Here is a 22,454-nt window from a genome sequence, read left to right on the forward strand (position 1 = left end):
ACCATCTTATCAAAACCATTATAAAAATTTATTTTACAAAAGAGTTATTGCTGTGCTTTGCTAAGTAACTGGACTGTAACTCCTCAATAGCCCAACCACTCAGTCGCTCACCTCTGTCAAGAGGGCACCAAATGGCACTTGGCCCTGGCTTGGCCAACCAAGGCACACAACAGCTAACCGTGAGAGCTGGCCCAGGAATTTTTGCTACTGTAGCCCCTAACACAAATCTCAGCTTATATCCATGTTGATACTTTTGTAATGGGTGGAAAGTAACACTTTTTACAGGGGCTCTAGAAACAATAACCATTTGAGACTTTTTTCACAGAAGTCTCCCTTCCAAGCTTGCTTTCAGCAGCTAAAGAAAGATTCATGAAAAATTGCTTCATTTCAAAATGAAAATGACTGCCACGTTTCAAAACTGGTTTTGGACTGCTCTACTGAGCAACCATTTAGAGTAAAAATTCCACTGCCTATGTAGTTTGCAAGAAGAGTGCATTTTAACCTATGTGAATGATTTGTTGAGCTATACATCTAATTTCCAGAGCTCAATTCTCTTTCTCAATGGTTAGGAAACTAATTTTTTTTTTTTTTGAAGCATATCATAGTGAATTTAAGTATTAATATTCTCTACAAAGCCTGCAATTAAAGTATAACAAAATGGTGCTAGTGAACGAGAACCAGGTAAAATGGATTAATTTATCATGGCCAAGATAAGCAAAATGCTGAAAAAATAACGCAGACAGTGGAAGGTAAGCTGCTCGAGGAAGCCCTTTTCTGTTAAATATCTGAACTGTTATATTACACCAGCACAGAATGTTCCGTTTAAGTGGGAAATTCAACTTGATCACCTTTTCTGTAGAAGCTATGAGAATCAGACTAAGCTGAAAAATGCTTAAACTCAATTGTTTGCCCACAGTGATGAAACTAAATACAAATAGTAAGGGTCCAATTTTCCCACCTGAAGCACAAATACTGTTGATTTCAAATTGAGTAGATAATAAGCATTCAGGCTCTGAGCCTATACTCATTTACACCAGTGTAAACAAGTGACTATCCTGAACTTCCTGGGAATCAAGGGAGTGAAAATGCCAGGTCTTCAGAGTCTACTTCTTCTAAAAAGGTAGATGGTCTAACTCACTTTTTAAGAAAACTAATTTATTGATGATAGTAATTGCCAGCATTACATTCATCCAGTGAGTTGTATTTTTTTGCCCCAGAAAGAAAGTCAGAGGAAAAGGTGGAAAGAAACAGTTAGTAATACAAGTTGGATTTAATGTGGGCTACTGCAATAAAGATGGAGACTACACAGTGAGGAGAATTGCATATGTCAATGTCCACAGGTCGATTTAAGGTTGCAGAATACAGTACATGGAATGCAAGAGTGTTACAGATGACAGAGTGCAGAATGAGATGAAGGGGCAGCTCAGCACAAAGCATTTTAATCAGGCCAGATATGCTTCTAGAAAGACTTCCCTGGTTGAAGTCTTAGTCTTATGTTTTTAGCCTTTATGCCTTTAGCCTATATGGTCCACACAGCCTGCCTGCTCTTCAATAAAAGCTTGTTTTTCTCCAATCCAAAAAAGTTGGTAAGGTTTTCAGTGTGCCTTATATTTTACTGTAAGCTGACAAAATGGCACAGTAAGGTTTCAGTCACCATGTCCTACTATCTTGCATATGAAATGTACAAGCAGGAAAAAATATCTTTCTGTGGTAAGCTATTAGCTTTCCAAACTGAATCAAGATTCTGTAATTCAAATTGGGATCTCTCCTTCTGGCATATGATCGCCACTAACAAAGTGGCTGTGTGCCAGACCAGGTCTCTAGTGAAACCTACACAACCTCACTGTTTCCATGGATTTATTGGATGGCCCTTTAACTTGAATTTAGAACCAAAATTTGCATGTGTAGCATCAAGAAAATAATCTAGTTCATTTCTACTCAGCCACTTGAGCTGTGCAAGCCAGATAAAAATATTTAATACTGCTCCCATCACTAACGTGAATACATTTGTGTACACATAGGATTCAGATTCTGTAGCATAAGATACCTATTTTAAATAAAGCACAGCTGCTTTGGAGGATTAAACTAATGGCATAAGTCTCTCAAGAGGGTCTTTAATCACCCCAATATCTGCTGAAAGGGCAACACAGCAGGCACAAGCAATCCAGGAGGTTTCTGGAGAGCATCGGTGATAAATTCCTACCACGGGTGATCGAGGAGGCCGACAAGAGGAGACACTCTGCCGGACCTCTCTTACAGACAAAGAAGAACTGGTTAGGGATGTGAAGGTCAGGGCAGTCTTGCCTCCAGCAATCATGAGATGGAGGAGTTCAGGATCCTGCAAGGAGGAAGCAGGAAAAATAGCAGGATCCCAACCCCGGACTTCAGGAGAGCAGACTTTGGCCTCTGCATGGACCTGTTTGGGAGAATCCTGTGAAAGACAGTCCTGGAGACAAGAGGTGTCCAGGTGGGCTGGCTGATTTTCAAGGGTCACCTGCTCCAAGCTCAAGAACGGTCCACCGTGGTGAGCAGGAACTCGAGCAAAGGCAGCAGGAGGCCTGCGTGGTGCCAGGGAGCAACAAGCCAAGCACAGTAACATGGCCAGCAGGGCAGGGCCTCTCTAGCCAGGGCCTGTCCCACAGCACCCAAGCAAGGGAGCAGGGTGGACCCAGAGATCATGGCCAACTTCAACCACAAGTCCAGATCATCCAGAAGTTCACGGTGAGGAGGCAGGGCCAAGGGCAAGCTGGGAAGTGAAACCAAGGTCGGGATCAGGATCAGGTCCAGCAATGGCCAGGTAGGGCTGTGGTGACAGGGCTGGGCCGAGGCCAGGCCAGGCTGTCAGACTGTGGGTCAGGGTCCAGATTAGGGAGGCCATGACCAGACAGGGGCAGGGCTGTGGCAGAGCTGGAGGCTGGCACCACTGTGACATTGCTGGGGCAGGGACTGAGCTGAAATAGGGTCCTGGGCCCTGGGCAGGGTCAGGGCAGGCCTCAGAGGAGCTGGGCAGGGCCAGTAGGACCTGGAAGTGTCCTCAAGGACCTGATACATGGATGAACAAGGATTTCATGACAAAATTCAAATATAAAAAGTAAGTACACAAGAGGTGGAAGCAGGGACAGGTGGTCTGGGAGGAATACAGAAATGTTGTCGGAGTGTGCAGGGGTGGGGTAAGGAAAGCCAAAACCATCTGGAATTGAATCTGGCAAGGGATGTGAAGGGCAACAAGATGAGCTTCTACAGGGGCTTCAGCAGCAAAAGAAAAACTACGGAAGATGTGGGCCCACTGCTGAATGGAGTGGGAATCTGGTGACAAATGACATGGAAAAGGCTGAGGTACTTAATGCCTTTTTCACCTCAGTTTTTACTGGTAAGATTTGTCTCCAGGAGTCTCAGGCCCCTGAGACCAATGGGAAAGTCTGGAGCAAGAAAGACTTGGTAAAGTAAAACTCCTCGGTAAAGGAGAATCAGGTTAGGGAACATTTAAATAAACTGGACGTACACAAGTGCATGGGCCCTGACAAGATGCAGCCACAAGTGCTGAGGGAGCTGGCTGACGTCATTTCAAGGACACCCTCAATTACACTTGAAAGGCTGTGGCAATCAGGGGAAGTTCCTGAGGATTAGAAGCAAGCAAATGTCACCACTATCTTCAAGAAGAACAAGAAGGAGGATCCAGGGAACTACAGAGCAGTCAGCCTCACCTCAATACCTGGGAATAAACCTGGAAACATTTTCAAACATATTAAGGACAAGAAGGTGACTGGGAGTAGTCAGCAGAGATTTCCAAAGGGGAATCATGCCTGACCAATCTGACATCCTTCTACGACAAAATGACTAGCTCAGTAGACAGGGGAGAGCAGCTGGTATTATCTTGCCTTTAGCAAGGTGTTCAACACTGTCTCCCATAACATCCTCATTGAAAAACTGATGAGGTATTGACTAGATAAGCAGACAGTGAGGTGGACTGAAAACTGGCTGAATTGCTGAGCTCACAGGGTTTTGATCAGTGCTTCGTGCTGCTGCACAAAGTCCAGCTGGAGGCCAGTCACTAGTAGTGTCTCTAACATCTTCATTAATGACCCAGACAATGGAGCAGAGTGCACCTGCAGCAAGTCTGGGGACAACACAAAACTGGGAGGAGAGGCCAATACACCAGATGGGTGTATACACTGCCATTCTGAGAGACTTCAACAGGCTGGAGAAATGGGCCAACAGGAACCTCATCAAGTTCAGCAAAGGGAAATGCCAAGTCCTGCACCTGGGGAATAATAACCCCCTGCACCAGTACAAGCTGGGGGCTGACCTGCCCCCAGCAGAGAAGGACCTGGAGGGTCCTGGTGGACAAGGTGAACATAAGGCAGCAATGGGTCCTTGCAGCAAAGAAGGCAAACAGCCGCCAGGGCTGCATTAGGCAGAATGTTGCCAGCAGGTTGAGGGAGGTGACCCTTCCCCTCTACTCAACCCTGGTGAGGCCATACCTGGAGTGCTGGGGCCAGCGTTGGGCTCCTCAGTACAAGAGGGACATGGACATACCGGAGCAGGTCCAGCGAAGGGCCACAAAGATGATTAAGGGCCTGGAGCATCTGACATATGAGGAGGGACTGAGAGCACTGGGACTGTTCAGCCTGGAGAAGGCTAAGGGGGATCTTATCAATGTGTATAAATACCTGATGGGGGGAAGTAAAGAAGACGGAGCCAGACCCTTCTCAGTGGTATCCTGTGACACGACAAGAAGCAAAGGGCACAAACAGAATTGCTGGAAACTCCATTTAAACATAAGAAGAAAAAAAATTTAATGTGAGGGTGGCTAAGCACTGGAACAGGTTGCCCAGAGAAGTTGTGGAGTCTCTGCCCTTGGAGATATTCAAAACCCGACTGGGCACAGCCCTGAGCAACCTGCTCTAGCTGACCCTGCTTGAAGCAGGGGGGTTGGACTCTAGACAATCTCCAGAGGTTCGTTCCAACCTCAGCAATTCTGTGGAAAAAAACCTGTCGTGCCAAAGTAAGGGGAAACCTTAAATGACCTTGTCTGAAAGTGCATGTACACCCTCAGATCACTTCAGTTCAGTCCCAAGTGTCATGACATGGAACCCTATAACCTGAATTGGTTGCATATTCACACATCCCCCTTACTGAATGTAACACATGTATTCTACTCCTGGAAAGAAATCATTCTCACAAGGCTAAATGATTTTTTTCAGACAAGCTAATTTCTGATTTCCTGAGGTTTGGTAAGACAAGTAATGGCAGAGCTAACTCAATTTACTATGGAGAGAATTTACAATGACTGTAGGTAAATTCCCAATAATACAGTAAAAGGAACATGTTACAAAAAACTGTTTCTCCAGAGTTCTCTTCAAAGACAGTGAGCCCAGCCATCTTCCTCTCATTTCCCTTAATAGGTTAGCCAAATAGAAGATCGCATGTGCAATCACAATGATATTGTGGAATGCCACTATTAGATTCCTACACTAGAACAGAGAGAAAGAGAGTGAGAAAAGCGTAATACAACATTGTTCTGATTACCCTATTTGTTAGAGACGTAACTCAAATGCACCAGCAAACAAATTCTATTCACTGGGATGTAAAAAGATCTCACATCTCTTTTTAAATTACAAAATGACAAATATTCCACAATCCTGCTTCCACAAATACTATGACTTACAGCATGGATGAAAATGGACTCCTAGTAAGTATACTGACAAATACAAAATGATAGCACATAAAAGATGTAAGAAAAAATATTCAGAGAAGGTAATTCATGGGTTTAGCTCAGGTTTACTTGAATATGCCAAAAAAACCCAAAAAACTCTTCAGTGCAACTGTAGTGTCTGAAATTGTACTGAGTTGTATTGAGTTTCTATGAATGCAACATACAGACCGCAGTGCAACAAAAGAAATGCATCAGTGTTATAGGAAAGGATTTTCATTAATATACTTGGCAAAAATAGTTTAAATTAGAAAGCCATTCAAAATACAATGCTTACATCTATATCCCACCTCTTTCGGAAGTCTGCTGCTTTTGCTATTCAACTTACAATATGCAAAATAAAGCTTGGTAAACACTGACAGAAATATTTTGGTAAAACGTGTATCTTCCTGCTAATAGCAAATGAAACAACTCAAAATGTTACATTTCTTTGTCTTCTATGACTTAGAAATACTAGTTGTTCATTAGTTACCCAACTGTACATACCTCAGAAATTAGCTCTGCTATTAATTCTTAGAAAATAATTTAATTCTTATCAAATCTTAAGTGATGGAAAGTGATTAGTACCTAAGCTCTACATTTAATGCAAAAAGTCACATGAGCCAAAGCACTGCAGAACTAAGGGCCAAGTTTGCTAATAAGGAGCAAGCTTGGTCTCAGTGGAAGTGTTTTTCCTCAGTGATTCGAAATGGCCAGAATTTAACCCCAAGTCTTCACTAACGAATGCCATCACTGAATTTAAACAAAGAATGATAAAAGCAAAATGATCTGAATCTCTACCTGAGTAAAACCTGCACATCAAAGTCTAAGGGAAAAATAAAACAAACACAATGACGGTTGATGAGAGAGAACCTCATTCCAAATGTTAACATATTTGTGACTAGAGGAAAGCTTGCAAGTATTAAACCATTTTGTACCTTATTGTTGCTTTACAGGTAGTACCATTTGGGAAAACTATTTGCTTATCTTTGTCTCTACAAGAGGGCCATTATAATCTCTTGTTGGTATTCTTTTAGAATAAATATCTTTGATGAGACGCAGTTATTCTGTTTTGAAAATATAAAACCAGCATGGGCAATCTTACAGCACTTGTCCTCATTTGGCATAAACTAAATGTGATTCACTTGTTAGTTCAGACTAAACCCTTGTTAACACTTGTTAAATGTATTAACAAGCTTTAAAAAGACAATATAATTAAGATATTTCAACATTTTTATGTGAGAAAATATGTGATTAATAGATTTTCTCATTTCAACTCAAACTAAAAATAAAAGCCACTTGTAAAGGCCTTGAATTTTCACTTACAGGAGACACTTCAGAACAACAGGAAATGAGGTTCTTCAAATGAATTTGAAGCTTTGTTGCACTTTTCTCTATAGCCCTACTTACCTTGCTACTGCTGCCAGCTTAGCTGTTTTTTTACAGGCTGCTCTTCTTTGGCCTCTCTTTAGTATTCTGCCTGTCTTGAAGACTGGGCACTGCATCTGCGTTAACCAATGAAAATATGAGATTCATTTTTTTAATTCCATACAATTTCCCAGACAACAAGGCCTTTGGCACAAATCCCCATGGCCTTTATTCTTTTAGTCACTAAAAAATGCAACAATAACCCCTTCCACCCAAGTCATCACTTGTGAGAGCAGACCTCCAAACTATGGCTAAAACTTACTTTCTCAGCTACCAAATATTGTTTTGTATGTATTCATGTTGCAACACATTTCACTACCTTATGACCATTTCAGGTCATACAGGTACAAATTTCACTCACAAAGGTCTCTCTCAATCCTTACCAGAGTTAAAGCTTAAAAACCTAGGGAAAACTTACAAAAGCACCAGAAAGTCTCCTCTACCGATTTAAAGTAGGATTAGTGATACCAATCAAATTGTAGATTAATGGAGATCGATTTAATTTGCAAATTCTCCAGAGAACAAGTTTATAAATACAGAACATGATACTAAGATCAGCCACTCTATCAACCACCTTTATTTAGCAGGCTCGGCCAACGGAGATATATAGGTTTCTCTCAGAAGGTGCGTCTGCCCAAGACTGTAAAGATTAATTCCACTTCTAGCCGCCAATGTCTTCCCGGCGGCGCCCTGCCAGCCGCCTGCAGAGCCCCGTGCGAGCGGCGCTTCACCTCAGCCGTTAGAGCCGTTAAGGCGCTTCCAGCCCTGCGGGCAGCTCGCGCAGCCGCCGGGCGCAGCAAGCCCTGCGCATGCGCCCTGGCGCCCAGCGGCCGCCCCATGATGACGCAGCGGCGCGCGGCGTGCGGACCGCGTTTGCGCTCGCGCCGCCTGTAACGGCCGCCATGAAGGAGACGCCGCTGTCCAACTGCGAGCGGCGGTTCCTTCTGCGCGCCGTGCAGGAGCGGAAGGTGCCGCACCGGCCTCTCTCTCCCTCCCCTCCTCCTTCCCCTCCTCCCCGTCCGCGGCGGGCCCCCGGGCCTCTGCCCCCCGCCCTGCGGGGATGGCGCAGTAACTTTGTGTGTGTCTGTCTCTCTGGCAGCGCCTGGACGGGCGGCAGTGCTATGACTACCGCAACGTGCGCATCTCCTTCGGCGCCGACTACGGCTGCTGCATCGTGGAGCTGGGGAAGACCAGGTAGCTGGGGCCGGGGCGGGAGGGGGGCTCAGCCGGCCGGGGGAGGCCGCTCCCCGCGCTTGGCCTCGTCCTCGCTGCCCGGCGAAGGTGACTCCGGCGCTGCTGGCGCCTCGGCCTTAAGACGTTACGTTTCCCCGCCGGCAGAAGCAAATGAAACGCAGCGCGTTGGGTGAGGGACGTTGGGAAGCCCACTGAAATCGCCGTAAGCGGATTTCAGGGGCTGAAGCCTGAAAGCAGCAGCATTTCAGGAATAGGAGTATAAGTGATAAATTGGAGTGGAAAGGAGAGGGGAAGGATGGGATTTCCACGTTGCTGGTAGCTTAAGAAAAACTTACCAATTATAAGCACTGTGTATAATTTTTCATCCCCTTATTCAGTGATCTCATACATTTTACAGCCTTCCACAAATCAGATGTCCCTTTTATGCATGGGGAAAGTGGAATATGTGCACTTAAATAAACTTTTAGTTCTCAATTCTCATGTGTTCGATTCTGCTTTTAATCCTAAAGTTTAGGGCAATGTTCTAATGTCTACATTCAGTTCTTTCAATTAGTGACTAGCATTTAAACATGTATGACAGGGCCTGGGTAGAAACTGGGAGAAGACAGACTACAAAATAAAAGCCCCAATGTACATTTTTTTCAGTGAATATATTTTGTTTCTAGTCGTAGGGTTTTCTTCCCACTAAATTCTTTGGTCTGGGGGTTTATTTCCCTCTGCAGGGTTCTCGGACAAGTCTCATGTGAACTTGTTCCCCCCAAGCCAAATCGGGCTACAGAAGGTATCCTTTTCTTCAATCTTGAGCTCTCACCAATGGCAGCACCTGCTTTTGAGCCTGGCAGGTATGTAGCTTTCTTAAAAAGACTAAGAACAGGGCCAACATAACAGCCACTGTTTTGGTGCATATAAATATAAAGTGCAATCACACAATTTGGGGCAATTTTGTTTTAACAGGCAATCTGAATTACTGGTAAAACTGAATAGACTAATAGAACGATGCCTGAGAAACTCCAAGTGTATAGATACAGAATCTCTCTGTGTTGTTGCTGGTGAAAAGGTATGGAAAGCTACTGATTCCAGATGGTTTTATACTAGAGGATGCATATGGTCTGTTTTTAAGGCAGTCACTGCCTTGTTTTGAAAACTAAGAATTCTGACTTAGCTTAATATAATAAGGATCTACCCATCTGAGTTTGCATGTATTTTAACTTGCTCATCTATGTAGTCCTTTTGAGATAGTTAGGACCCTTGAATATTTCTTTGCAGAATGAATGTCTTAACTGTACTTCACTGTTGTGTATTTGTCAAAATTAACCAGTGTTTAAACCTAGCACAGTGTGTATCTTTGAATTTACCAAGATTTTTCATCATAACTTCCTAAGCCAAGAACTGATGAATATACCCTGATTTTTTTCATGATTTGAAAGCTGAAAGCATTTTGAAAAATGACAGCTTCTGTGGAATCATGCTATAAATTACTGCGTGATTATGTACATTTTTTCTCAGGTTTGGCAAATTCGTGTGGATCTGCATCTGTTAAATCATGATGGGAACATTATTGATGCTGCTAGCATAGCAGGAATTGTAGCTTTGTGTCATTTCCGCAGACCAGATGTATCTGTACAAGGAGAGGAAGTAACCGTGGTAAGTTGTATCAGCCCATAGTAAATGCTGTAGGATCACAGATAGTTGTTCCCCTCTGTCTGAGAGAGAAGAAATAAATGTTTATGTAAATAGATGAACTCCAAGATACATACTTTAGGATAAATGCATTGCTGCGGAACATGTGAGAGGATAGTAAGTCAGCCTGCTGAATACAGAATTTTATCAACTTCAGGTTTGTGGGAATATTAATTGTAATAGATAAGTATTTCATGGAATGTTTTAACTGATGAGCAGTATTTCAACCGAATCAAATACAAAAATGAAGAATGGGCTCTATTTACCTATGTAGGTAACAAACAGAAAGAACTACACAAGAAGTGTTAGAAAGATTTCTGTCAATATTTATATGACTAAAAGTTTGTGCCTTTTTTTTCTTTGCTTTTTATTCCTTTAAATATCTTGTGTGTACGGTACATCCTTTTGAAATTAAATACATGTTTTGTAAATAATTGTCTTCTGGGCTAACTCTTTTTAAAGTACACCCCTGAGGAGCGTGATCCTGTCCCTTTGAGTATCCATCACATGCCTGTTTGTGTCAGTTTTGCCTTCTTCCAACAAGGGTAAGCTTTTTGTTAAGTCTTTGACAGAAACAACCTATCATCAGTTCTGCAGAAATTGACAATAAATGTAGAAGAGTCCTAAAATATTTGTATTGATAAAGTGTTATAAGAAATCAGCCTATCTGAAATGAGATGTGATGGAGATACTTATGTGTACTGCACAAGTTTAAGTAACCAGCACCTTTCACAGACAATGTAGAAAACTTTCTCAGGTTGGGGGTGGGAAGGTATAATCATAATTACTTCTATTTAAGCCAATTCTTGGGCTATATTTTCTTAAGAATAGTAACTCACTTGCCTTAAACTTTTATTATTGCATTATATTTGAAAACTTGATTCTAGGACCTACTTATTGGTGGATCCAAGTGAAAGAGAGGAACGTGTAATGGATGGCCTCCTTGTAATTGCCATGAATAAACATCGTGAAATTTGTACCATACAGTCCAGTGGTGGGATTATGCTATTAAAAGATCAGGTAAATCTTTGCCTTGACCAGTCTTTCTCTCAAACCTAAGCTACTTCCTGCACTGTAATGTTGATATTGAAAAGTTGTTAACATTTTGAAGCTAAGAAAACTACCTGTCTGATTTCATTGGAAAAAGATATGTTTTTAGTCCTAGTGGAAGAGCATGCAGCTGTGAGTGGTGCTGAAGAAGAGACAGAACAAAGTGCACCATGGCTTGGTCAGATATGCATCTCTTCCCTGCCCCCCCCCCCCTTGATTTGGAGGATGGAGGCTATAAAGGAACCCAGACTGCACTTTCATTTATAGCTGGAAGCCCTTGTATTAACATGAGCTTGTAGTGAATCCAGTCCCTCATACTAAGATGCCATATTGTATTTTAAGTGTTTGTGACTCTGGTGTACTAGGGTTTTGATAAAAATGCCTTGTTTTCACAATTGTAAACTGCTGTTAATATATATTACAAACAGGTTCTGAGATGCAGTAAAATAACAGCTGTTAAGGTTGCAGAAATAACAGAACTAATTCAAAAGGCATTGGAGAATGACCAGAAAGTTAGGTGAGTTTTGGGAAAGAGGGGAAAAGAGCATTTTGAAGAAACATGCTAAAAAAAAAAGCCAACCTTTAATATGAATAGCAAAAAAAAAAAATTTTTTTTTAACTTGTAGCTGTTTTAAACAGTAAGGTATACATGGCTGAGCTTGAAAAGAAAAAGCATTTATAAATATAAAACATCCTGAAATAACATTTGTCATTAAATGACTAGGAAAGAAGGTGGGAAGTTTGGCTTTGCAGAATCTATACCAAATCAAAAGATCACTGCCTTCAAAATGGAAAGAGCTGCTGTTGATACTAAGGATGTGGAAGAACAAGCAGAAGAAATCATCACTAAAGCTGACCCTCCTTCAGAAGTGTATCTTTCTTATTGCGTCATTCAGGGGAAAAAAACAGGCTTCCCCTCCACTGCCACTTTAGGGCCACTGGAAGCTAAACACATAACCAAAATTCTTCACAGCTTAGGTAGACTCATAGCCTTCAAATGAAACATCACCATCATATTGGTTTTGGTAGTAACTGCCTTTAGATAACTTAATTCCTAACATAAACTGCAAAACTGTGGTCCGAAGTGACTGGTTATTATGTAACAAATCCTTGTGAAAGAATCAAACAAAACTAAAAACTGTCAGTCTTCCCAGGGAGGAAGTATTCTCTCCTACCTCCCCTTTAAAGACCTGGGGAGAAAAGACACCTTAAAATCCAACTATTTTGCATTAAGAATACAAACAGATTACCAGTTAACTGGTATTTTTCTTAACTACTTAAAGTTTTACCAAACCAATACTGCACACCCGTGGGACAGCCCAAATTGGGGAAGGAATAGAAAATGCCTGGGGAGACCTTGAAGAATCTGAGAGGGAAGAAGCAGCAGAAGAGGAAGGTGAAACTGATGCTACTGCTTTTGAATGTCAGAAAATGGAAATGGAGGATACAAGTATTATGAACGAAACTGAGAAAGGCAAGTATTCATCTTGATACCGGATACACTTATAACATCACTTTATTAACAATCTAGAATTAAAATGTGAAAGATCCCCTTAGCAAGAAAGGGGAACTAACACAGCCACTTTCTACTTGAAAGAGACACACATTTGCTACTTAGATTTCACCTGGACACTTCAAAACAGATTTTTCTGTGGTATAGTAAGAGCTTACTGCTCCAAATTATGCACTAGCAGGAGTGAGCCTCAGTCTTTCTACTTTGAATTTCTTTAGAACTAGTGTAGTTACTAGTTACAGAAGCTTGTACAAAACTGATTTTTTTTTTTTTTTTTTTTAAGATGAACCTATTGTATTGTCTGACAGTGAAGAAGAAGAAGTTGTCATCCTGGAACCCCAGGACACACCAAAGAAAACAAGGTAACCATAATGTGAAAATAAGATGGGGAAGGAGTAGGTAAGGAGTAGTTTCTGAAAGCACCAGATGTTACAAGGACATTGCTCTCTAGCCTGTGCTGAGAATTTTGGCAAGGCCAAGACAAGGACACCAGTGATCAAGGGGATTGCAGAGATAGTATAGTCAAGAAGTTTAAATCCATACTAGTTTGCTCCTCTCTGAGGCCAGTAGTCCTGGCTGACCTGCAGCTGTTTGAGAGGCTTACAGATGTTTCACTAATCTTAATCATACCAAAGGGCATAAGAGCATAAAAGTGGATTTGAAGCAGCTGCTGCTTAAGAGATGCTGCAGGGACTGCCTGTTACAGCTAACCTTAAATTTTAATTTTTCATAGATTAGATTTATTGCTGTACCCCTTCATTAGCTATGGAAACTTCAGTTTAAACACTCACTAGAAATTGAAGTTTAAGCTCTGTGCTCAGCATGGTGGATGGTTGCCCTGTTACAGAGGATCAGCCTACCTGCTTTTGAAATAAAATTGCTTAATATGTTATTTTGTTAAAATGTCATTTGCTCACAGAACACAGACCAACTTGAAACAAGAAAATACAAGTAAGAAAACATTTAACAAAAAGAGAAAAAAGAAGAGAGCTACTCATTAAAGCCTTCATCTGTCCTTCAGAAACACTGTAAGATACATAATTTGTCTATTGTTACTGACCTTATTTTTGTAGATAACTTACTTTCCTCCCACCCCAAACTCAGGTTTGCTTCCATGTATATTTTACATAATATTTGTACACATTTTTAAATAAAATCAAGTCTGTGTATAAATTAAATTCTCTGGTAGTATCCTGCTAAACTGACTCAAGTTATTTAACTCAAGTTGCACAAGCAGGGTAGATAGTCTTAACAAAACAGTCCCAGCAACTACTTAGTTCTTAAATGAGCATAAATGAACAGTTCTAGTCATTGAAAGCTAGGTATAGTCAAGTTCAGTTGGTAAAAGGAATTATGGCTCAAGCTTAATGCCAGGAAAAGTTTTTTTTGACTAATATAGCTGTATCATACCTTGAAAGATATCACAGCAGGAAGTGATGTACTGTGACTAAGACAGTCTTTCCATATTACTCTATCTTACCTTCACTAAAATTGCTTTGTATAAAATCAGCAAAAATACAAATGCTTAAAATAGCATACAGCTTCTGGCTGGGGACAAGAGGCTGTAAAACTTGAATATAGAAGTGACTCACAGTTCAGCAACACAGTTTTTTTAAAAAGTTTAATTAAATATTACATGCAAACAGGAATGCTTCTTGCACCATAGTCAAAAAATTATGCTCTGAATTTAAAATCAGGCAACACAAAGCAGAATGAAAGGTTTCCAAGATGTCCTACCTGCTTTGTTTGAAAACTGAGTCAAATCAGAAACACACACATATGTACAAGAGCAAAGTAGGACTATTTTACATGTGACCTCAGTATTTCATGACATATGAACAGGAAAGAAGTTGCTGTCACAGATATTACATCCCAGAATCAGTTTTAGAACTTAGGGAGGGGGGGGAAAAACAACCTCCTTGCTAATTATCAGCTTTAATCAAGTTGTGCTCTTTCAGAAAGGGACAAACAACCCCTGTTCCTCCAGGAGCTAAGCCAGTGCATTTTCTTAGTGTCAGTTCTTCTGATTGGAAATGGCTGTTAGGAGCACGGGAATGAGTGAAGATTCCATTTCTTCCAACTTCTCCACAAAGAACAGCATTCTTTGCAACTGTTTCTCTCCCCTTTTATTTAGGGATCCTGTTATTTCCACACATAATAGTGCATACCCTACATCCCTTAGTTTTTCTTTTGAAAGGAATGTGAGAAGTTACACTGGATAGACAAAAGTGTAGTACAGTGCAACCTGGGCTTTTTTGTTCAAAGCTCTGTGGCAAGAGCTAGAAACTCCCCCTGCTAGCTATAGAAACCGAAGAGATGGAAAAGGATGTTACTTACTGCAGCAACAAGAGCTGTCAGTGTGGCAGGAGGAACAGAGTCCTACCAGGCTGAGATGCCAGCCCATTGCTGAAGCATTTTTTAGGCTATATAGGAAGTCATACCAGATACCATATGCTGAAAGCAAAGCTTAGGGAGCAAGGGAGAATTATTCTCCGTGCTATAGAAACAATAACAATACTTTTTATCCAAAATGGAGCAAGGAGACATTTAAGCTGTAAATTAATACAGTAAACTACTGAAGCCTTTCACCTGAATACTGGTATCTTGCTCTTTTCTGAGGAAAGTAATTCATAAGCTTTCTTTAAATTATTCCTCTTATGTCTGCACTTCTTAGTGGTCTTTAAAGTTCCCAGTATCTGCCACAAAAAGGAGAAGGCAGGACCCAGTTTCTGAGGAAGAGCACTGTGCTCTAGGTCTTCAAATAGTGGCCATTCAACATTTTCATTTGACCTTCAAAGCTGATGTTGCAACTATGGCAAAAGCACATGTGTTAATGTATATTTAAACTCACTCCCCTGTAAGGTTAGAGTATTTCCAATACTAAGCACCAGACATGATACTATGTAGTTTTAATCAAACAAGTTTTAGCTTTTCAGTGGCAAGCTATTGCAGTTGAACTAATGAAGGCTACTGGAGAACAAGGAAGACCAGTGAAATATGGTTCTTCATTACACATTAGAATACATATAAACTTTCTGTCAAAGTGCATCCTAAAAAGCTCAGATCTGCCAAAAGAGGTAGCCTCTCTGCTGCATACTTTTGTCTTAACTTCATAAGCCAACACCGCTAAACTAGAGTTCCACTAACTCTGTTCGTTTGTGGAGGGCTCAGACCAGACTGAGCAGGCATGAACTGGAATTTAGCAGGCATGCAGAACAGCAAGTTTTTAGTTACTGAGTTGACACATGAATTTACTCACCAAAATGCATGTTTATCAGCTTGATAGAGGACAGTTGATGTCCTTTTTTATAGCCCACATCACACCAACTGCTCCACATATTTATAAAATTCAACAGGTACTGTTTGTCTCATTAGCCACACACCTATATTAACTAACTTCAAGTTACAATGGCACAGGTTTCACAGGGCAGTCCTTGCAAGGAGTTAGAAATGAATGCCAATTTATGGTAATACTACCAACTGTCAGTGTTTTTAAGGTATCAGCAAGACCACTAACATCACATGTAAAGATGTTTATTAGCCAATCTGGAAATGGCTCATTTAAAAAAATCCACTTCCATACATTCACTGCTTTACACTCAAAGCACAGTAGGTACAGGACATTACTCCATTTATTCAGGTTGAAGGTGAGTGTCCATTTGATCCAACACTGATTATTTGCCACTAATTTGTGTAGCAGTTCTAGTAACTAAGAGAAATTAAGACAAGTTGGTTACATTTCTGCTGTATGCTGCAGAGGAACCCTTCTCAAGGGATAGGGATGTACACAGTCAGGACCATTCGGCACACAGGCCATCCAAGCCAAAAGGCATTCCTTCCTTCCTCTTGAGGACACAGCAGCAGTTCACCCTGCTGCAGTTTAATCTTGCCACCAAAGTGCTACGTAAGCAGACTGATGACCAGAGTTTTTTAGTAGACACTGATGGGCTTTTGGGGCAGCTAGTACATTAGTGGAAACTCCATGGGCTTAAATTAGTATCCGTTTTACACTTTGACTAGAAAAAATACCTATAGCAAGACCATTTTCTACATACAGGAAGAGAGAAGTACAAAGTGGTATACTAGTTTGAGCCATGCAGTCCCTGCAGTAGAACACTCAACCTTTAACCTGGCGGAAATCTGGCAGTACATTAGGTAGAAGTCCAGGCTTCCAGTATCTAGCACATCCTAGAGTCTCACATAAGTTAACTTCAGCAAGGTGTTCTCCTTGTAGCTATGCAGTTTCTTCCAATATTATAGCTGTTAAGCCACATTTTGGGTCTATACTAAGTCTCAGTTTAAACTAGACAGTAGAAAAATGCTACAAATACTGCTGTGGAGTCCAAGTCACTCTCACTTGGAAAGAGAAAAAGCCCTACTTTAATGCACTGCTATTATAACTGTTTATTCTATAATTAGATAAGCAGTCTCAGACATGCACTTGGTCTGCATGGTTAATTCTGCACTTGAAGAGAACATTTTTATAAAAAAATCCAGCTAAATATTTTAACAAGATTGCATGTACAAAAGATTTACATTAAAACCACATAAAACTAACTTCATAATTAAGCTCATCAAAACCTGCATTAATATTCTGAATGATCACATCTAGATTTCTGAACCCTGTTTAAAACTGTACATCATTCTCTTGCAAAGGTAATATACATCTTTTAAAAAGATCAGTCTCTTGATTATTACAATAAGTTTAGTGTCTCTGGTGGGTCAATGAGCGATACTCCATGGTACCTAGAGGAGGGAAAAAAACATGTAACTTTGCTTAAGTGCTCTCTGCTGGAAAGCAAAGCATATATACTGCAGCAAAGTGCATTTCAATAAAGGCAGGACCAAAAAAACATTTTGGAGCTTGTCAGCTGCCATGCTGACACCAATTTTTAGGAGCATTATGTAGTCTCCTGACTACCAGTTGTAGAAACCTCAAGAAAATCCCTCCAGTTTCTGCAGGACAGTTCAGCTAATGGTTTGGGTAGCAACAACTAGCCTGTTGGTGAACATGAAGTATTGCTCCACAAAGCACCATGCAAAAATCTTGGCAGAGTCTTGTCACAGCCTCACTTACACTGAGTATTTGGTTAGTTTAGTCTGACTTAAGACTCATCTCAAGTTAAAACCCCCAGTTTAGCAGTTACATGCTAGGACAACTCATGCTTAATATTAGTTTATCATACATCTCTACAGATACTCACTTCGTGCTCTTGTATTTTTCCCTTATTGACTGTTGTGTGTGTTGTGCTGCTTTGAGGTAGGTCCTGTGTAGGTCCATGAGGCAAGGCTTAATGTTTTCAAGGGTGTAGCCTGTTACTTTGCATAGAGATTCAGGCTGAGGAAAAGAAAAGCAAGAGGAACATTTGAGCATGTTTCCGTTAGCTTACCCTGATGAGCTAATACCATTTGTTGAGTTTTTAGCTTCCTGTTGAAACCAGCAGAGAATGGTGTATTCTGCTGTTGTCCTGATAGGCTGGGGGAGTATGGTTATCTCAAGCACCAAGCAGTTCAATACTCACTGCTCAGACTTTAGCAGTTTGTGTAGATTTACATTAATCCTGAAAACTATCATATCCTTTAGAGGCAGAAACTAGAAGTACTCCTTGCCTCCACTGTTTAGGGTTTCTTTCTGCTCACTTCCTCATCACAGGGAAGCTGCTAACAGCTTTGAGGAGAGTCACAAGAACAGAGCACATCAGTAGATGCTTCCCCCTTCCCTGAAAAGGTTCTCCCACCCCCTTCTTTTTCAAATATCAGAGGGAACAATCCCTAATTAACAGGCTCTTGGTGTGGAGGGGCTGTAATTCCTGCAGCCCAAGCCCAAAGGACAGCTTTGGCCAGAGCATGCAGAACTGCATATGAATATATGCATAAAGGTGTGCATACAGGGATTTGAAGACTCACTTTCAGTGCTACATACCCAAGTTTGTCCAGTGATTGTGTAGCCTGCTAGATGAAATGCTGCAGCAGCAATAACTGATGGCAGGTATTTCAGATAAGGATCAGCATCAATTAGACTCAGCTCCCCAAGATACTGCAAGGAAGACAAGAGCAAGGGAATGATCTGCCTCCAAAAGGAAGAGAAATATTAAACACTTCCACTGGGACCCTAATTTAAACTTCCAATCCTGCCATCAGTCGGGGGAAACAGCTTTTCCCACTTAAGCCCCTTACTGAGCTGGTCCACAGATTTGTTCCTTCTAATAAATACTGATATTCTGTTCAAGACAAAGTTGACACAGGTTAAGGAATTGGACATCGGCACAGGGGAAGAAGGGCTGACAAACTAAATCACCTCTAATTCTGAGAATCCCTGAACAGCAACAAAACCTGAGGAATATACCAAAGAAATATCTCTTTTAGCATCTGTGTTAGCCACAGTCTAGCACCATTCCCATGCACGCTGTTTCAATACCACATTTTTATCTTTAGAGGTATGCAAGATTGAGAGGGAAGAGTCTAGTCATGTCTAACCTTTGCCTAGTGAGACAACTGCTTCCATTTAACATCTCTGGCACCTGCCACACACTTTGTATTTAAGATAATTTAAGACTTTATCCAGAATAGCCCGAGATGTTCATTGTGCTCTGCTTTAGAAACTAGCTTCTGGATTTAGAGCTTGATGCTTGTTCCCCCCCAAAAAGTGTCCTTTGTAGCCAAACAACCACTAAGTAGACAAGTCCACCCAGACAAGATACAAGCTATTCAAGATGTTAGTTTTTGGTGACCGATACGTTTATGCATTGATCCCTATTCAGTTTCCATAGGAAATTTTAACATGGACACCTAAGGAACGATGTCCCTTTTGGGTGGGAGAAGAGGGTGTTAGTTTTAGATGGGAAAGCATCAGGGGAAACATCCAGCACTGACACAGACCCTGAATTTATCAGTCTCAGCCTGCTTTGAGTAAGCACTCATGCTTGAGCCAGGGCAATACCATCTGAGACGCTCCACTGCTAAGTAGCTGACAAAAGGGTTAGTTTCCAATGGCAGAGCACCACCACTGGAGGAGCACATGGCATGCCAGGTGCACTCTCCGGAAGGCTCCCAAAGAGTAGGGTTATTGATTTAAGGCAGACTGGGAAACAGGAAAGCCTGGACTGAAGTATCTTTTACCATTTTTCCTTTTCTCTTGGGAATAGAAAACAGAGCTTGTAAGGTGCATTAATAAGATAACTTCCCAGTTACACAGATTCAACTGTTAATTCTTACTTACCATTGATAAGCTCTCAACTTTAGCACTTGTCTGCTCGTGTAGGAAATACTGGGTAAGGAATTGGTTGATCGTTGGAGCTGCCAAGTCAAATGACAAAACTTTCAAAATTAAGTGCTCCATCCTTAGAACTTGCTTCTTGGTATAGGTGTCATCTGTGATGTAGACAAACTCTGCTACTTCAGGAGGGTAGATTTCTTCAAACTTTCTGCCATAAAGAACAGTTATGAGCAAGTAATTGTGTAGCAGAGAACCAAATAACTAGCAACACTTAATGAAAGACAGCTTACTACAAGTTCTGACTTGTCAAGTAGCTGTATACTGTTACTGAAGTTTGCTGCATCCCATCAACTAGGTCTTAGATCAGCAGACTTTGAAATTATGGAGAGCTACACTCAGCAATTTTACCATTAAATAATTTGGGACTCAAGAGTTATTAAAGTTCCTGAAAATACAGTAGACTAACAGTTGTGAGCAAAATTTTCTTTTCACATTCTTTGTGCATATTCCCCCAAATACATTTCAAAAGCCTTTTGCTGCTGCAGCTAGAAATAATGAATCCTCACATTAGGCCAATTCACAAACATAGCCTAGAACCTTGCTTGCAGAGTTTGACGTAGACTGCTAAGCTTTTAGGTGGATAACTGCTGCTTTTTACCTAGCGTAAAACCATCCAGAGTCAATCTGACTACAAACAACAAAGTATGATAGCCCCAAGAGATCTCCATCTGCATGAGACCGGCAGGTGGAATTTTAAATTAACCAGTTTCACTTACGATGCAAGCAGCATAGCTGCAGTACCCACAAGCTGAAGTTTTCCTCTTAGAACAGACATTGAAGAAAGAAACCTATCAATGTAATTTACAGCTAAGTGCAGGGTTTCATTCTGTAATTTGTATTCTTCTCCAACTTCTACCAGCCAGTCCACGAGAATGGCCCGCATGTTGTTTGTGATATCAGGTTGCTTCTTCATGTAACCCATTTTAGGCTTGCATTTCACCTGTAAGTTTTGATAACATACAAGGTTTAGTTCATATTAAGTGCTTGTGCGGAAGCAGGTATTTTAATTCTATTAATCCTAGTTAAAAGGTTTTAAGCAGATCAGAAGCAGCCAGAAATGGCAACTGCAGGATCAGCAAGCTATTTTGCTGTAATGTTGCTTTCCAGCTTATGCTCAGTGCACAGCCCAGTCAGCTTCACTACAAAACAGCGCTCTTGTGTTCACAGCGGTGGACACAGCATCTCTCTTCCCTCCTGCTCTTTCCAGCAAGCTTCCGCCTCAGCCTCAGTCACTCAGTAGCGACTAGCGCTCAGATACGTCCCTCAACCCCAAACGCCTCGCCCGTTAGCCGTGTCCAAGCAAGACCACGCGCAGCCTCTCACCTCCATTTCCCGGAGGTACGTGTGGATATCGCTGACATAGTCCGGCACGTTGTTGACGTTGGGGCTTCTCTCCTCCGCGTCGGAGGATATCGAAATATCCATAATGCTCGGAGAACCTGGCGGGAGGCAGCGGCCGCGTTAGCGCCGGCACCAGCACCGGCGGGGCCGCCCGCGCCGGGGCGGGGGGGGGGGGGGTGCAGGGGGGCCGCTGCCGCCACTCACCGCAGCTCGGCTCCGGGCTGTTGCCCAGCGGCGCCAGCGGCCGCCGCGCCCCGAGGACGCTCACGGCCGCCCGCAGCCCCAGCGCCGCCGCCGCCGCCTCCTTCTCAGCCGCCGCGCCGCGCCGCCGCCGCCGCTGCTCCCCGTCCGGCTCGTCCACATGGATGGCGAAGGGCGGCTGGCCGCCGCCCGGCCGCCCCGCCGCCGCATGGCCCTCGCCGCCGCCGCTCCGCGCCGCCTAGGAGGGGACGGCCCGTCAGCACGCCCGGCCCGGCCCGGCCCGCCCGCCGCTGACAGCGCCCTGACAGCTCCCGCCGCACCAAGATGGCGGCCGCAGGGCGCCCCCGCGCGCCCGCGCCCCGCCCCCCGCGCGCCCCCCACACTTGCCTGCGGCGGCGGAGGCCCGGCCCGCGCCGCGGGGCCCCGCAGCAGCCCCAGCGCCACGCGGGCGGCGGCGGTGGCGGGCGGCGGCGCTTTGCCCCCGGGCGGGACGTTCTCCTGGTTCTCCTGCTCCGCGAACATCATCGCGCCGCCGGGCCGGGCCGGAGCAGGCGGGCGGCCCCGCGTCCCGCGGAGGCAGGACGCGCGGGGATGGGCGCGACGCAGGCCCACTCCTAGGACCACCGAGTCTCACGCCGCGGCGCCGCTCTTGCCGTTCAAGTAGCCCGCGACTATTGAACCGGCCAATGAGGGGCGCGTGCCGCGGCGCGTCACGCGGCCTACGGGCAGCGGCAGGGGCCAAAGGGGACGGGGAGGGCCGCGCTGCGGGGCGAAGGCGTGGCCTGAGGCGAGGGGGCATGGCTTGCAGAGCGGGAGGAAGTGGGCATGCGCAGTGGGCGGGGGCGGCTGCGTTCGGCCCTGCTCGGCCCCCGCCGGGCGCGAAGCGGCGGCGGCGCGCGGTGCGCGGGCGCGCAGCGGCGGCGGCCGGCACGGCCGTGGCGCGGCGCAGCCCCCCCCGCCTGCGGCGCCGGGCCTCAGCTGGGAGGCGGTGGCGGCGCCCCCGATGCAGCCCTGCCGCTTGCGCCGCAGCTCCCTGCGCCTTCGCTTTGCCCCGCCTGTGCTTGTGGGCTGGTGGGGTG

At 43.5% G+C, this 22,454-nt stretch overlaps 2 protein-coding genes across 2 annotated transcripts; one reads left to right on the forward strand and one right to left on the reverse strand.

Annotated features, from left to right (window-relative positions):
* The first annotated feature begins 7,975 nt into the window (after window positions 1-7,975).
* On the forward strand, window positions 7,976-13,735 carry EXOSC9 (exosome component 9). Its single transcript, XM_067297671.1, has 12 exons — window positions 7,976-8,088; window positions 8,220-8,314; window positions 9,037-9,156; window positions 9,269-9,371; window positions 9,821-9,958; window positions 10,457-10,539; window positions 10,882-11,014; window positions 11,473-11,561; window positions 11,769-11,915; window positions 12,328-12,518; window positions 12,841-12,919; window positions 13,477-13,735. Exons 1-12 carry the CDS (start codon window positions 8,023-8,025, stop codon window positions 13,556-13,558), a joined length of 1,326 nt encoding a protein of 441 aa, XP_067153772.1. The 5' UTR covers window positions 7,976-8,022; the 3' UTR covers window positions 13,559-13,735.
* A 2,340-nt stretch (window positions 13,736-16,075) lies between these two features.
* CCNA2 (cyclin A2) lies at window positions 16,076-22,030 on the reverse strand. The gene is given in 8 exon segments (XM_067297670.1): window positions 16,076-17,303; window positions 17,762-17,895; window positions 18,481-18,594; window positions 19,777-19,981; window positions 20,550-20,773; window positions 21,157-21,272; window positions 21,379-21,703; window positions 21,706-22,030. Coding segments are annotated over 8 exon segments (1,365 nt in total). The 5' UTR covers window positions 21,901-22,030; the 3' UTR covers window positions 16,076-17,251.
* Window positions 22,031-22,454: the final 424 nt, after the last annotated feature.

The sequence above is a fragment of the Apteryx mantelli genome, chromosome 5, assembly GCF_036417845.1.
Source record: "Apteryx mantelli isolate bAptMan1 chromosome 5, bAptMan1.hap1, whole genome shotgun sequence".
In the NCBI taxonomy this organism is placed as follows: Eukaryota; Metazoa; Chordata; class Aves; order Apterygiformes; family Apterygidae; genus Apteryx; species Apteryx mantelli.

Excerpts from the sequence above, each read along its gene's own strand:
- EXOSC9 (XM_067297671.1), top strand. The coding sequence starts at position 8,023 with ATGAAGGAGACGCCGCTGTCCAACTGCGAGCGGCGGTTCCTTCTGCGC. Across the intron at positions 11,916-12,327 it reads GCTGACCCTCCTTCAGAAGT|TTTTACCAAACCAATACTGC; the intron begins GTATCTTTCTTA and ends AACTACTTAAAG. Across the intron at positions 12,920-13,476 it reads GACACACCAAAGAAAACAAG|AACACAGACCAACTTGAAAC; the intron begins GTAACCATAATG and ends ATTTGCTCACAG.